The sequence below is a fragment of the Limulus polyphemus genome, unplaced genomic scaffold, assembly GCF_000517525.1.
Source record: "Limulus polyphemus unplaced genomic scaffold, Limulus_polyphemus-2.1.2 Scaffold1789, whole genome shotgun sequence".
Lineage (NCBI taxonomy): Eukaryota > Metazoa > Arthropoda > Merostomata > Xiphosura > Limulidae > Limulus > Limulus polyphemus.
Genome location: NW_013667399.1, coordinates 14,894 through 29,496, shown reverse-complemented (window position 1 = coordinate 29,496; position 14,603 = coordinate 14,894). Strand labels below are relative to the sequence as shown.

Here is a 14,603-nt window from a genome sequence, read left to right as displayed (position 1 = left end):
AGTATTTAAAGAACATTCATGTGCAAGGAAAACAAAGACAGTTGTAGATTTTACAAATATTTGTTAAACATACAGTTGTCTTTGTTTTTCTTAGTTCTCTAATAATGGGTGTTAACCAAGTAGTGAGGGTTTCAATTGTTAATTACATAAAATTGCTTCATTTTTACATATCAATTTGACCAGAGCCAAATTTTAGGAAAGTGTTGTTAAAATACACACATACAATGAAGCTTCAGACAAATCAGATGCAATCTAAATAATGAACCAGTTGATTTTTTTTTGTAGTTTACTATACAGCTAGTTGGGGACTAATGAATTTTATGTGTTTATAATTGCTAATAAGTAATGTCATTTGACTAATATTTTACAAAATTGATACTTAGGAAATTTTTTTAGATTATATACTTTCAATACAAAACTTTACACTATTACATCAACTTAACTCTTTAAACCCATAGTTTTTTTGCACGTTCTGCCAGATTATGTTCATGATGTCCATAACATATAAAATTTCCACTCTGTTTATAAAAGGTGGATAACAACATGGTTTGGATTAGTTTTTAGCCAAAGAGACATAAATGTTATCGAATGCTGTCACCATCCAATGGGTAAATCTGGATTTTTGGCTAGACACTGGTAGTGTCCGCTCGAGTTTAAGGAGTTATTAGAGCATCATGAGTGCGTAAGTAAAAATGTATTATGGGTAGTTACTCACAATATCTGACCTTTAAACGTGAAACTGATATTTTTGAGGATTATAATAAGGAAAATTATAATTTTAGAAAGATTCTTTATTTTCAAAATTTTGAAAAGAACACAAAGTTGTGCTTCTTTACATTAGATTGGCCATTCTGTAAAATAGGTAAAACTAAAGCAGAAGGATATAAAGAAGCATGTCACAGTAGTTAAAATATAACTAACATTTTTTTTATCCTCCAAGTGATTCTCTCCGTTACAGTGAGCAAACTTTTATATTATAAATATATGAATGATTTACAGCTATGCAGGATCAAGTGATCAAAGAGTTACATGAAGTTTTAAAATAAAAGTTTTTAAAAAATTCTAATTTAAATACAGATGTAGATATATTTCTAATGTAATTAATCTTGTCTTTACCAAAGTTTTATTTATCTTGAATAACAATTTATTTTGTGTATGTTGAAATAAATAATGAAAAATCTTTGAATATTTATAAAAAACAAAAACTTCAAACAATTACATCAACAGTTACAGATTGTATTTGAGTTCAATTCACAACAAAATGAAATGACAAAATTAAAAAGCCACATTTAGTATTTTTCTTAGATACATGATATTTAAAGGTACATTTAAAATTTTTAGTTTTTAATTTAAGAAAACTGCCATTTTGTCACCACTCTATAAAATGCACCATTCTGTCATTGTCTGTCTACCATACAAATGACCTTTATTTTAGGCATTTTCAAAAAAAAACACCTGTATACATTTCTTAATTATATAATACAGAGGTACACATGTAACAATAAATAAACCTCTTTGGTAAAAGCCTTCTGACTGAAAAATGTTGTACAGGAAATTAAAGACAAAAAAAAATTCTGTAAATTACTTGAAGCTATTATCCCAGCTATTAATGCGTATCTCCAAATCAATGATGTGAGATTCAACTCAGTGGTAATGGCTGATCTGTTGACATCCCAAATAGTGAACTTCCCACCTCTGAGTGTCTGTTTAGTTGTGCAAGTGATAAATCAAACCATCTGTGTCCATGCTTGGTTTAGCAGTTAGCCTAGTGTGGTGTATGTATGACTGATATCCACAGGTTGGTATATATGTATTTATTAATAGCATAAGGTTACCAGGTAGTGATGTTGGATAATCCTTGAATAAAGAGTTTGTGTGTGTGTGTGTGTGGTTCAAGTTTCTAGTCAGGGTAGATTTATCAACATTCTTGTTTGTCATAATGTACATATACTCTACACAAAAATAGACTGTAATGGTTTTGTGTAAAATTCTGGTATAACTACAGTTTTTTTTTCTTGGCTTTTATTTCCTCCTTATTTGCTTAATATTACCTGAACAAAAAAATGACTAAAGAGCTACATTTAAGATTTAAAAAATTAAAACCCATATATAAAAGAACTCTAAATATTCATTCCTATTAAAACAAAAATAACTGAACATCTCAAATTCCACACTTCCTATATACGAGTGATAAAATTGCCCCCAAAACATTAATTCATAAAATCTGACAGTAATGATGTGTCATATCCTATAATAATTATAATAAACCGTTAAATGTACAAACTGTATTTCACTACTGTTTTTAGCTTTTACAGTTCTTATATCTTAAAACATTATATCCTATATTGTTTATGACAAGTCATTTTAGGTGACTAGTTAATTAAGTGTGCTATGATGCTTACTTTTTAAATCAATTGTATTTCTTAGAAGAGAAAGTAAAACACCTGTATACCCCTAACTTCAAGATCATTTCTTTATTAAGTACTTTATAAACAAGCATTTAAATAGTACAATGTAGCGGCTTAAATACTTTCCTATACCCTACAAGTACATTCATAAACTATAGCTAGACTGACAAACACAGTTTTAGAAAAAGAGGCTCTAAGCTTATAGTAACTTCCTAATGAGTTATACAACAGCAAATTAACTGATTTTATCAGTATATAAAACAAATATTTATATATGTATGTATGGTTGCATAAAATGTCCAAATTCAGCATGCAGCAAAAGAAAAATCAATCTTTTTTGCCACTAATAAACAGACCAGATGCTTAAGAAATTACAAATTAAGGCAGTGGCATGGAAGAGTAAACAACCGAGAGTTGTGACAATAAAACCAAACTGTTTGATGAATAGAAGGCTTATCTCTGAAATATATCTAATATCACAAGGGAAATGGCACTTCAGAATATACATTTACACATTCTATTTCAAATTATGTTCATAGCTTGTTTTTCTTATGTCTTAAACAATAAAAAAGGGGGGCAAAATGGAAAATATTGTGACACTTCTAATTTTAACCTAAACAGAAATGTAGCTGTGAAATCACTTTGTACAAGATTTAATATTTAATTCTAAATTATTCTTAGCTATTTACAATGCTTCTTTTCAAATTTTTAAATTTGGACATACTTAATTCTTTTGAAAACAAATAAAATGTTTTAGTGGATGCACTATCTCAAACAATTGTTCATAAATTGTCATGTACATTCTAAGTTTTTCTAAACTGTACCTTCAGAACAATTCTCTTCCCATTCTTTGATCCCATATATATATATGTGTGTGTAACTGTTAAACACTCAGAAGTAGGTAAATTATCACACTTTTATGATTAACATTATTTCACATATCAGACCTATACATTCAGTCACTTGTGTGTTTGTCAGATTTTAGCAGAATATATTACTCAAATATTTATTTTCAAGACTACATGTGACTTGCCACTTCAGTATTTAATGTAAATTTACTTTTCTGTTGTTGAACACATTGGAAAAGTTGTTTGTGTGGACAGAGGAATTAGTAGTTTAGGTAACAAATCAAATTAATTACAAAGCTATGAAACATGATGTTAGCTTGTTACTGTCATATCAAAATAGAATGAAACAGATAACATAATTAACATCTTACAGGAATTGTTTGGTGTAAAAAGGTAAAGTAAACAATGTAAAAGTATTATTTTATTGTAGGCTTGTGCAGTTTCTGTAAAGTTTGAACATTTATTTACCATGATAGCATGGAAAAAATTGTTATGGTACTATTTGAAAATTGACATTGAGTTTTATGTAATTATAATGGTCAGTTAGCATACAGTAATGCTTATAAAGTAAGTGCATCTCACAAATTTCAGTAAAATTTAATTAAACATTAATGTGTTTTAGGAAATGATACTTTATATTACATTTAAGTTGTGTTTTTGTTGTTTTTTGCATACAAGTACTAATGCATGTATGTTCATTTGTTTACTTATTAAGTATGTGTTTTTTCTTTACAGAAATACTTGTATCAGGAAAATGAGAAGAATGTAATATCTGCTGTGTAACTGACACTTGTAGTTTTTAGTTGTTGATCTTGTCTATTTACTTATCAGATATGACATTGTACATCATAAAGTCTATCAACAGAATATTCATGATAAAAAGATGCCCACATTCTTCCCTTAAAAATATTTTAATCAGACTTTGAAAAGTATATGGATCAGCAACCCTAACAAAAACAATCCATTAGCAACTACCCAACATTATGCAACAATGTTGTACATACAAAGAAACTAAAAAGACTTAATGTACTCTTATAATTCAAAATTTTAAATTATTTATACAGATCTCATGTGATTCATAATAAAATGTAGTTTCACCTGAAAATACTATTTTAAATGAAAACATTTTTATCACATTAAAAAAAGAGAAGGTTATATATACACATACAAATATATGTTATATTATTATATATACATTTTTTTATGATTATGGTATAGATAACAGGTTTTAATAAAATTAGTTTGGAATGTTCCCTACACCGACATGTATGTTGGATAAAACACTTTCATTTTCCACTACTTATACATCATATACACAAGTGTTACATAAATACATACCTCGATGCACTGGACAAACATAATGGTAAATGATGAATGTATGCAAGTTTGTTATTGCTGTATACTCAGTGTCTTATGTACCTATGCTAATTGTCAAAATATTGACACTTAAGTAATTAATCTATAAAATATTGATCTTTTTATGTTGTAAACTTGCAAATTCTAGTTGTTTTTTTTCTGCAATCAATCATGAAAACTAAGGAAAAATTCTCTTTTCATCTGATCCAGCTTGCCTACCCTCGATGGAATTTACACAAATTTATTAATTCATTATCTTAAGTTTTCCACAATTATTGTTGCTCCTATTCCTGGTTATACAACCAGTAAGATGAAACATCATATCTCTTATTAACTGGTAAGACAATAGAGAATTTTAAGCCAATTGATAGGGTTCATCAGAACCAATAAAATACATTAATAGAAAAGATACAGAATATTTACCTGAAATATATATAATCTTTTAAATAATAGAAATTTAATTATGTAAACAATTAAGAGTAATACTTTACTTTTCATAATGTTTTATTCTCTTTACACACACACACACACACATGTACATTTTATCAGTGTTAGTTTTAAGCCAATTCCTCTCAAACTGGATAATGTATCCCAGTGCAACAAGAAATTAACAAACTACAACTAATTACCTTTATGTCTCTAGCTTTTCAGAACAATGTATTTAAAAATTTACTTAAAGTATCTGCTTAATGTAATTTGTATTGTAAATGTGGAATACAAAGCAATTTATTTTGTAACCATAATCCTGGCTACGAGAACACAGTGGGAGAGGATTTTTTTTTACTTGTTTACAATACAGTGGTTGCAAGGAGAATTGTCTAAGGTTTTAAAACTATGAGAAAATGTTTTATGATATGACTCTGTAAAAAGTCTGGGCTAATCCAATAAACTTGGTAGGTACTTGGATGTTAGTTATCCTCCCGGATTGGTTGGAATTTAGTAGTGTACAAGGTGTGTAAATGGTTATGAACATGTACAAATATTATTACCATTTATTCATAAATGCTTAATTTTTAGTTATTCTTCTTAAAACATAAAACAATAAATACAAAACAATGATTTATAATACTTACAATGCTACAAAATGGATTTGCACTCATGCATCATACTTGCTAAGCCTTGCCATAAGCCTTATTTATTCTCTCAAGTGGAGGAGGGAGATAAATTATTTTTTTGTAGATTTAAAAGATACATTTTAGAAACCCAAAAAATTAGAAAATCACTATACTGGTACACATAAAATCACTGTAACTTATCTGGTTTTCTAACTAAGCTATATGTGGGTTAAAAAAAACTCACTTCTGTTCAGAGCAGCAACTTAGTCAACAGACTTCAACATTTCCAGTAAAATGGTTTTCCACTTCAAGCTAATTACAAAACAACTGTCAGATTTATGTAGTTTGGAATGTGCTCTTTCTGTCGGTTATTAACATATACTATTGAGAAGTAGGCATGAGTAGACAAGAGGTTTGAAAAGAATGTAGTAGTGGGAGTGGCTACTCTGGTAGGTTAGCTAAATATATTGATATCTATGTAAATGAAAAAAGATGTGAGGTTCTTAATTTATATTCCAGCTTGTCAAGGTCTGAAATTTGAGGTTCTAATTCATTAGCCACTGTATACATTGTATGGAAGTCATAATATAATATAAACTAACCAGTAAAACATGCAATGTGATACAAAAAAGGATATTTAGCATTTTGTTTTTAATATTTTCTTCCGACTTAAAAAATGAAAACCTATATAATATTAAAATTTGAATTATAGACTATGTCCAATTTTACTGACATACATTTATAATAAAGTTGTTTAATTAAATTTTGATATCCACCCTTTGACCTGTCCATAGCAAGATGGTTAATAAGACTTTGCAAATACACTGAAACATTCCTATCAAGTTCTTGTAGCAAATAAATTGGACATTAATTAAATTTAAAAATAATCAGATATGTTCAAATCACAGTTAGGCTGGGCAATTTGATTAATCAATATCATCAACTATCTACAAACATCAATTACTATTAATGGCACATATTAATGGCACATAAACTAATCGATTATTCCAAATTGCAAGTAAATCAATTAATCAGATTGTTACTATTTTTGATTATTCCACCAATCGATTGATCAAAATTATAATTTCCAATTATTTCCATTTCTTATTTTTCCAACTATTCAAGTAACCAAAATATTGCCAAACTTGCTCACCCTGTCTTTGTTATGGCAAAGCTACTAAGGCTGACTAGAAGCAAGGCAACTGTCTAGCAGCACCCAACACCAACTTTTTTCTGTTGCTCATGGTTTTATGAGCATTGTACTAATCAATTAACTGAATGTAACTGATTAATAGGAATTGTTGATTAATTGATTATCATATACCACTAATCACTCAACTCTAACAACAGTGGAGCCTATTTCATAGCACCTTGAGATTTGATCCAATGATTCCCGAAATAGGCATCAAATAATAATTTATAATTAGTTCTATTACTAAATGACTTTTAGAACACACTGTAAGCCTAATTATTTCATGCTTCAGAATGATCTAATTTTAGCATTTTCAGACACACCATTTCTCAGAACTTTTCTCAATCAGCTTGAATACATTTAATGAACATGAAAAGTTCAATCACTATCAAAAAAAATTCACTACTCTGTGAACAAACATTGGTAATGTGGTAACATACTTTAGAACAAACCCAACATTCTCAGAATAACCTAAACAGTGTCAAAAGAACATACACTAAAAATAAAAATGATACTAATAAACTTGCTTGCCACTTAATAATCTACTAACATTTCATTACAATAAAATTATTTTAGAGACAAGAGCATGTGCCACATATTTAGTAAAACAGATACTGTCAACCAACTGAAATTTTTTTTACAAACTATATAAAATATGCGTTGTACTCAAAGAAAATAACTATGAAGAACCTGTAAACTGTAGCAATAATAATGCCTCTACTTTAATATAAAAACATATATAATTTGGATATGAATTTCTAAATGTTTAACTCGTAAATCCTTGTATCAATTAATATACTAACTCTATGAAGTTTATAATGAAACTATGCATAATATTTTCATATGTTGTGATTGTTGTTCACTTTCGTTAGTTATTAATAATACATAATTGTGAAACATTTCAACATAGCACCTTAACTTGCCTGATTATCCAGTGGATAAACAAACAAATGTTTTTTGTTGTTTTTTTTAACAATTACTGATCCTACAGTGACAATTTAGGTAGTGTATATGCAGTGAGTAATTTATATGTGAAATAATGTATTCCACATGCAAACTGATGTCTCTACATGTTACAAACTATATATTTAATGATAAAACTAAGCAGGAATAAAGATCTGTTCTAAACTCATCATGGCAAAGTTATTACAAAATTGTTCTCTTGATTTTAGGTAATTATGGATTTTTTGTTTTATTCTATATTTCTGTCTAAAAAAGCTGTGAACAAAAGGTATCTCCTCTTCTTTTGCTATAACTGAGCTATCATTAAAAGCCAAATAGAAATATGCTATTCACAGATTTTGTTACTCTATTAGATATTAATGTCAAACAAACATGAAAATTAGGTGCTAAATGTTTCCTTTTGCTATTTTTTGTTAGAACTCTTTAAAATGAGATCTTAAAAATAAATTTTTTGTAAAAATGAAATATGAAGATCATGGCTTTTTTGCTTTATTCTATTATCTATTATTTTTTACAAAAAGTTAAAACAAATTAGTTTTAAATAGTTTCATACAGACTTACTCCTGCCTTTTGTCTAGTTTCAGAGATGACATTTAAGAACTCTATACTGAGTTTTTCATCAGATCTATGGAGTTAATTAAAAATAGTTCTGTATGCATGAACAATAACATTAACCTAAGAGAAAGCTCAAAAAGAATGGTTATACCTGATGACTGTGAGAATAGTGGTTCAACCTTGTTTTTTAAATCAGTAGGTGAGACTAGAACTGCAATGCATGCCTCTGAAAAGGAGTTCCAATCCTCTCTAGTTCTGATTAAGCCTAATTGTGTTTTTCTAATCTAACTGAGTACCACCATTCTTTATGTTTTCTCTCAGGACAAGTTACTGTCCATGTATACAGAACCTTTCTATATTAAGCTCTCAAACTGATGAAGAACTTAGCACAGAGTCCAAAGTATCATCTTACTATAATGGACATAACGTGTATGTCAGTATCTATGTATGTAACCAAAACTCCTGCTCCATTTATTAATAGCACCACAAACAATTTCACACTTTGGGTATTCAAGATTCAGACAATTAGAAAAATAAATGTAGTATGTGCAACAACCATTTCTTTATTATAACAGAACACAATTTTAAATAAAAGTACTTTCCTTGCAAGAAGAACATGGTTTTCACTAAGACCGTATGCGAGGGTTTGATTATATCTTTTTTGATGTCATTTTAAAATGTAGCACTAAGAAACTGGAGTTCTTAAAAAAACTATTATTATTCGGTACCACTTTGAATATATAAAAACATTACAGTTTACATTAGTAAAACTAATGAAAATTTTGAGCTCTGTACATTGAACCATTTTGATGCAATGAGTTGCGTATGACTAAAGAGCACAATCCAAACACTTTTCCTGTGCAGTACTTCCAGAAAAAAAATATTTTTTACAAATTTTTTCACTTTTTTTCAATGAGGTATGAATACTACAATTAGTAGCTACTAGCACAAACAGCTGCTCATAGAACTAGACAGAAGGCAGGAGCAGTCCATATGAACTGTCGTAAAATGTTCTTTGTATATTTCCTTTGTTATTATTTCTTGCTATAAGTATAAATGAGGTGTCTTTAAAAATCAATTCTTTGATAAATACAGTTATGTTTATTATGGCATTTTCTGCTTTATTCTATTACAAATATGAAAACAAAGTACCAAATGGTTCTTTTGTTATCTTTTGCTATAAGTATAACTGAGATAGCTTTGAAAGCAAATTCTTTTTTCAAAACGAAAATCGATCATTTTTTTCCCCTGTTGCATATTTAAAAATCAATTACTTGTCAAAAGAAATGTTCCTTGAAGAAGCATTATGGGTAACAGCAATAGAACTGAGTGATTAACTTGATATAATGAATTATGTATGCGCATACATTATATCAATCAGTATCTGGCAAAATAATCAATCAAAATTATGATTAAATTGATTACTTCACAAAATTAACGTTTCCAATCCTTGTTGTTTTTGATTACTCAACTATCCAATAAATTATATACAGCTTTAATGATTTTTCATTAGTATTTTGGATTAAACCAAGTTTGTTCAATTTAATCAATTAGTTTCACAGTTCACAAAAATAACCAACTAATCAAAACTAGGGTTTCCAATTATTTAAATATCCAATCAATTGAAATATTGCCATTATGTTTCTTTGTTAAGTAAAATGAAAAATGGGTTATATGTTTTATGCACACCGTGTGTATCAAAACTTGAATTGTAGCATTACAATTTTTTTTTATCAACTCGAGTGAGAAAGCATTTTGTTTTTCTGTCTTTGTTTAGACATCTCATGAGAATATTTGAATGTTAATTGATTAATAAGCCCGATGATTAATTGTTTAGCAAATCTCACTAATTGCCCAGCTATAAACAGCAAGATTGTTGATAATAAAAATGAAAACTCATACACCTACTTTGGCCAACAAGTTGCGCAGTTCATGAGGATGAAGCTTTTGTACATCTCCAAGTTGTAATGCAGCAGCTTTTCTTGTGACAGGAGAGGAGCCAGTGTCCAAGAGAAGGAAAAGGCGATCCAATCTGTACATGAAAAAAACATAATCTACTACAAATAATTTTATACCTTGTGGAGTGTCTTGTTATCAACATTTTAGAAAAAAGCTTTAAGATAACAAAAGAAAAACTTTTGAAAGCTATAATACCAGATTGAAAAGATGTATACTCAATTAAAAAAATAATTAAGACACAACAGTTCAAAATCTCAGGAGGGTTTAAATGCACACTAACTCATGGACACAGGAATCAATAAAATATTAGTAGGGCTACAATCACAAGTGTGTATGGTGTGGTGGGAAGAAAATTTTTTGTAAACTGTCCTTATAAATGAAGCAATCTTGCACATTCAGTCACATTATCTACAAGTGGTCATTGTGTGATGTGAGGGGAGAGAATTTCTTCCTGTTGGAAGGATTTAAAAGTTGACATTTTTCTTTCACTAAAAATGTATTTCTGACAGATACTTACCACACTAAGCTATCTCGATCTCCATCTGCCCTCTAAGCAATGCTAAAAATTTCTTTGCAATCAGCACATCAGTCTATGTACCCCATCAATTCCATGCCATTTCTGAACATGTACATATTATGTGACTACTTTCCACCAATAGCATTGTGTCACCTATATTGTCACAGCTACATCCTTCTGCTATTCCTGCTCAATCCTCACTTTCAAGAATTGTCAGGCTCTAAAAGAATAACACCAGCCATGGGGAGGAAAGGTGGGAAGTGTGAAAGGAGGCAAGTATGAATCGGAAATACATTTTCAGTGTAAGAAAAATGTTAACTTTCAATACAGTCTTAAGGTGGAGGGGTCAGTTTAAGTATAGCATAGAAACCAAGCATAAAGTGAATACCCAGAATGAACAGGTGTGCTTGGAGATGAAAATGAAGCATACTTTTGGGGTACTTCTAGAACAAGTATTCTCTTCGCCCAAGAAGAAGGAACTTATATGAAATGAGTGGAAAAGGAAATTAATTGTATAATATGTTCTGAGAGGTGCAAACTGTAGCAACATATAAACATAATTAGCTATGTACATTCCCAACCTCAACAGGAAAGATGAGGTTCCATAACTCATCCTTGGTATTAGGAGGTTGAGGATGAAAAAAAATAACATCAACAGTGTGGCTAGGCCATGTGGACAGTGTTGTATATACCCATCAACCCCAACCATAGGTAAACAGAGTGCCATACATCAAGCAACTGGAATTATGAAGAGGAAGTGAGCTTTCAGTTAAAACCGAACAAACCCCCAAAACAACCATAGGAGCAAGAAGTACAACAAACCGAAACCAGCATTATGGGGTCATGGCATTGCCTCAACTCAACCATAAGAACAGGGTAATAGCTGTAACTGATATTATAGGTAAAATCATAACTCACTCAAACGTTAATGCAATTGGGAAGAGACAACCTGCATCTGGAATTATGAAGAGGACATGGAACATTCATCCAACCTTAGGAACAGAGTGCATAACGTGACAGGTGATAGATCACGAGAAACGTAAGAGTTCTAGAGAATAAAATTTGGGAGCTTGAATTCTCAAAGGAGGCAGGACATGCCATATAACACTGTAAGGAGCAAATCAGACAAAGAAGCCAGTCAAGATCGGAATGGAAGTACTGGTAGGAGATGGAAGTTAGGAAATGGATGTGAAAATCAAACAGCTATCATGGGCAGCATAAGTCTGAGGGAGGAAGGACTGGTCAGGATACAGTATGACACAAGAGGAATGATAGAGCAAGCGGGTAACATTAAAGGCAGAAATATCTGATTGATGATGTCTACAAGGAAGGAGTAGAAAGAAAAATGTCTTGATGGTAGATGGAACCTGAAGACAAAGGTCCAAAGAGAAGACAGAAAACACATAAAAGGGACCCAGTCAGGCAAATCAGAGGAACGTGAATGGCACATGACTTGAAAGAAGCAGAAAAAGGAGGGAAGTGACAGGGGAAGATGAAACCATACAGCTCAATAACTAGAGATGGTCAAGAGAACAAGCCTTTGTCAAACAACCAAGGGAAGAATAGCAAAAGATGAGGAACAGAAGAGTGAGATGGAAAGAAACCATGTTGAATAAACCTACAAAAATTGCCGATGCTACAAACTATGTAATATTAAAATGAATATGCAAAACAATTAAATTTACCTAAAAAAAGTAATAATCAATATCTAACTTACAATTCATCTAAAGTAACTTAGATGACCAATGACACATAAACATCTAACTTACCAAAGTTAGAGCACTGATGATGTGAAATACTTAATTCTCCCTTGTGTAAAAAAAGGGCAAAGCCACACAAAGGGCATATAAGCCGTGCCTACCACGGGTATATCAACCAGGTGTGAAGTGTACATGTTGAAAAACTTACCACAGATCCCGTGGGAGAACTTGAAGCACTAAAAAGAAAGGAGGAGAATAGCAATTCTCAACCAAAGTGAATGACGTGATGGCACAGCAACTGGTGAAAAGTAAAAACTTCTGAAGAGGAGTAGAGTGTGACAGACTAAGATAAGGAGTTATTGCAAAAAGAAAGTCCAAATTGTCTTCTCACTGATTGTATTCTTCCTCATAAACATTGTCACTTTGAAAATAAGAAATCACCAGCTGAATGTATGAATCTAGCTCCCTGCGAAATAAGGCCTGTACCTCCTCTGCAGATAAAGCAGAACTCTATTTGATCAGAAGTTCATACTAAAATCTCTTGTATATCAATAACAAGAAATAAATGCAAAAAAAAATTGTAACAAGTTAATGCAACCACAGTAAAATAAAACTGTTGAAAATAAAAATTGAAATAGCAAAGAAGCACATTCATAAACAGTAGCCACATGCGAAAAAACACGTCTAAATAATGCTGTGTCAATCGAGAAAGTTAGGATTGAGTGCAAATAGCAGAGGGAGCTAGCTGCACCAATATAGGTGGCACAATGCTATTGGTGGAAAGTAGTCACATAATAAGTACATATTCAGAAATGACATAAAATTGATGGGATATATAGACTGGTGCACTGATTGCGAAAAAAAAAGTCTAAACAATGCTATGGCAATTGAGAAACTGAGGACTGAGAGAATAGTACAGGGAATTGGCTGCACCAATGTAGGTGGCAAATCACTGTTGGTGCAAAATAGTGCATGTTCAGAAATTGCATGATATTGATGGGGTATGTAGACTGGTGCACTGGTTGCAAAAATATTTTAGACCGTATCGTAAAATTCAAGTTTTTCTACAGGCTATAAATAGCTTATATTTTCTCAGACAAAATAATGCACTATTTTTTAATAAACCCAAATATATATATATATATATATAGCCCAAATTGTAGTTGGGCAGCCAACAGGTTCCTGTGCCTACACTACAACTACATGTCACATCTCAAAAAAGTAAAACATTGGTGTTAAGAGCAATATACTACCAAATGATTAAGTTCAACTCTCCACTTATATAAGATTGAATGGTGTACACATTAATATTTCATAACACCCAATTCTAATTATTGCTTCTTTTACAAAAATATTTTAGCATCTACATCACATGCCACTCAGGATCAATTGCATCAATAATCAAAGTTAGAATAAGGTCATTCAAGATTTAATTGCAAAAATTCAATTATTACTGTTAAAAGAGCGTATTCAGTTTCCAGTTTCCATTGAAACATAGCACTAAGTTACTTAAGCATCTTCACCCAATCTACAACACCAAATATAAGGCTGGTTATGATTAATGTCATGGTTTTCAGAATGGTAGGTTTAAGATGTATGCTACAATGTTGCTAAATACACCCACATTTTCTTTTGTTATGGGTGTATTATAAGAGTAATAGAGAATCCCATTATTAAGTTAAAAGTCCTTGTGTTAGTGAGTGCAGTTAACTGATTGCTTTCCATGTGATAAGTAGTTCAAAATTAGGGATGTCTATGAATGAACCTGAGTGGTTTCTGACCTGTAAATCACATGCATGTTGAAGTTACTGTTTAGTTTGAAAATACCAGTACAAATATGGTGTAATATTACTTTGTATAGCATGTTGTAAAGCTACTTCTCAGTTAATGTTGCCACTACATAAAAGAGGTTAATGACTTCATAATTAGGGAGTTGAAAAGCTCTTTCAGAAATAACTTTGAAATGAATGTTATTTTTATTTTTTAACATAACTGTATAGTACAGTCAATTTGTATACTTGTGTTGTTTACATGTTTCGATATATATAAT

At 30.6% G+C, this 14,603-nt stretch overlaps 1 protein-coding gene across 1 annotated transcript in view; it reads right to left on the bottom strand.

Moving 5' to 3' along the window:
• The window catches only part of LOC106464935 (TATA-binding protein-associated factor 172-like), a 96,956-nt gene that overhangs the window by 76,457 nt on the left and 5,896 nt on the right, over positions 1-14,603 (bottom strand). Inside the window, exon 2 of the mRNA XM_013925109.2 lies at positions 10,286-10,409. Coding sequence (XP_013780563.1) covers positions 10,286-10,409 — 124 coding nt within the window. The remainder of the gene's footprint in view (positions 1-10,285; positions 10,410-14,603) is intronic.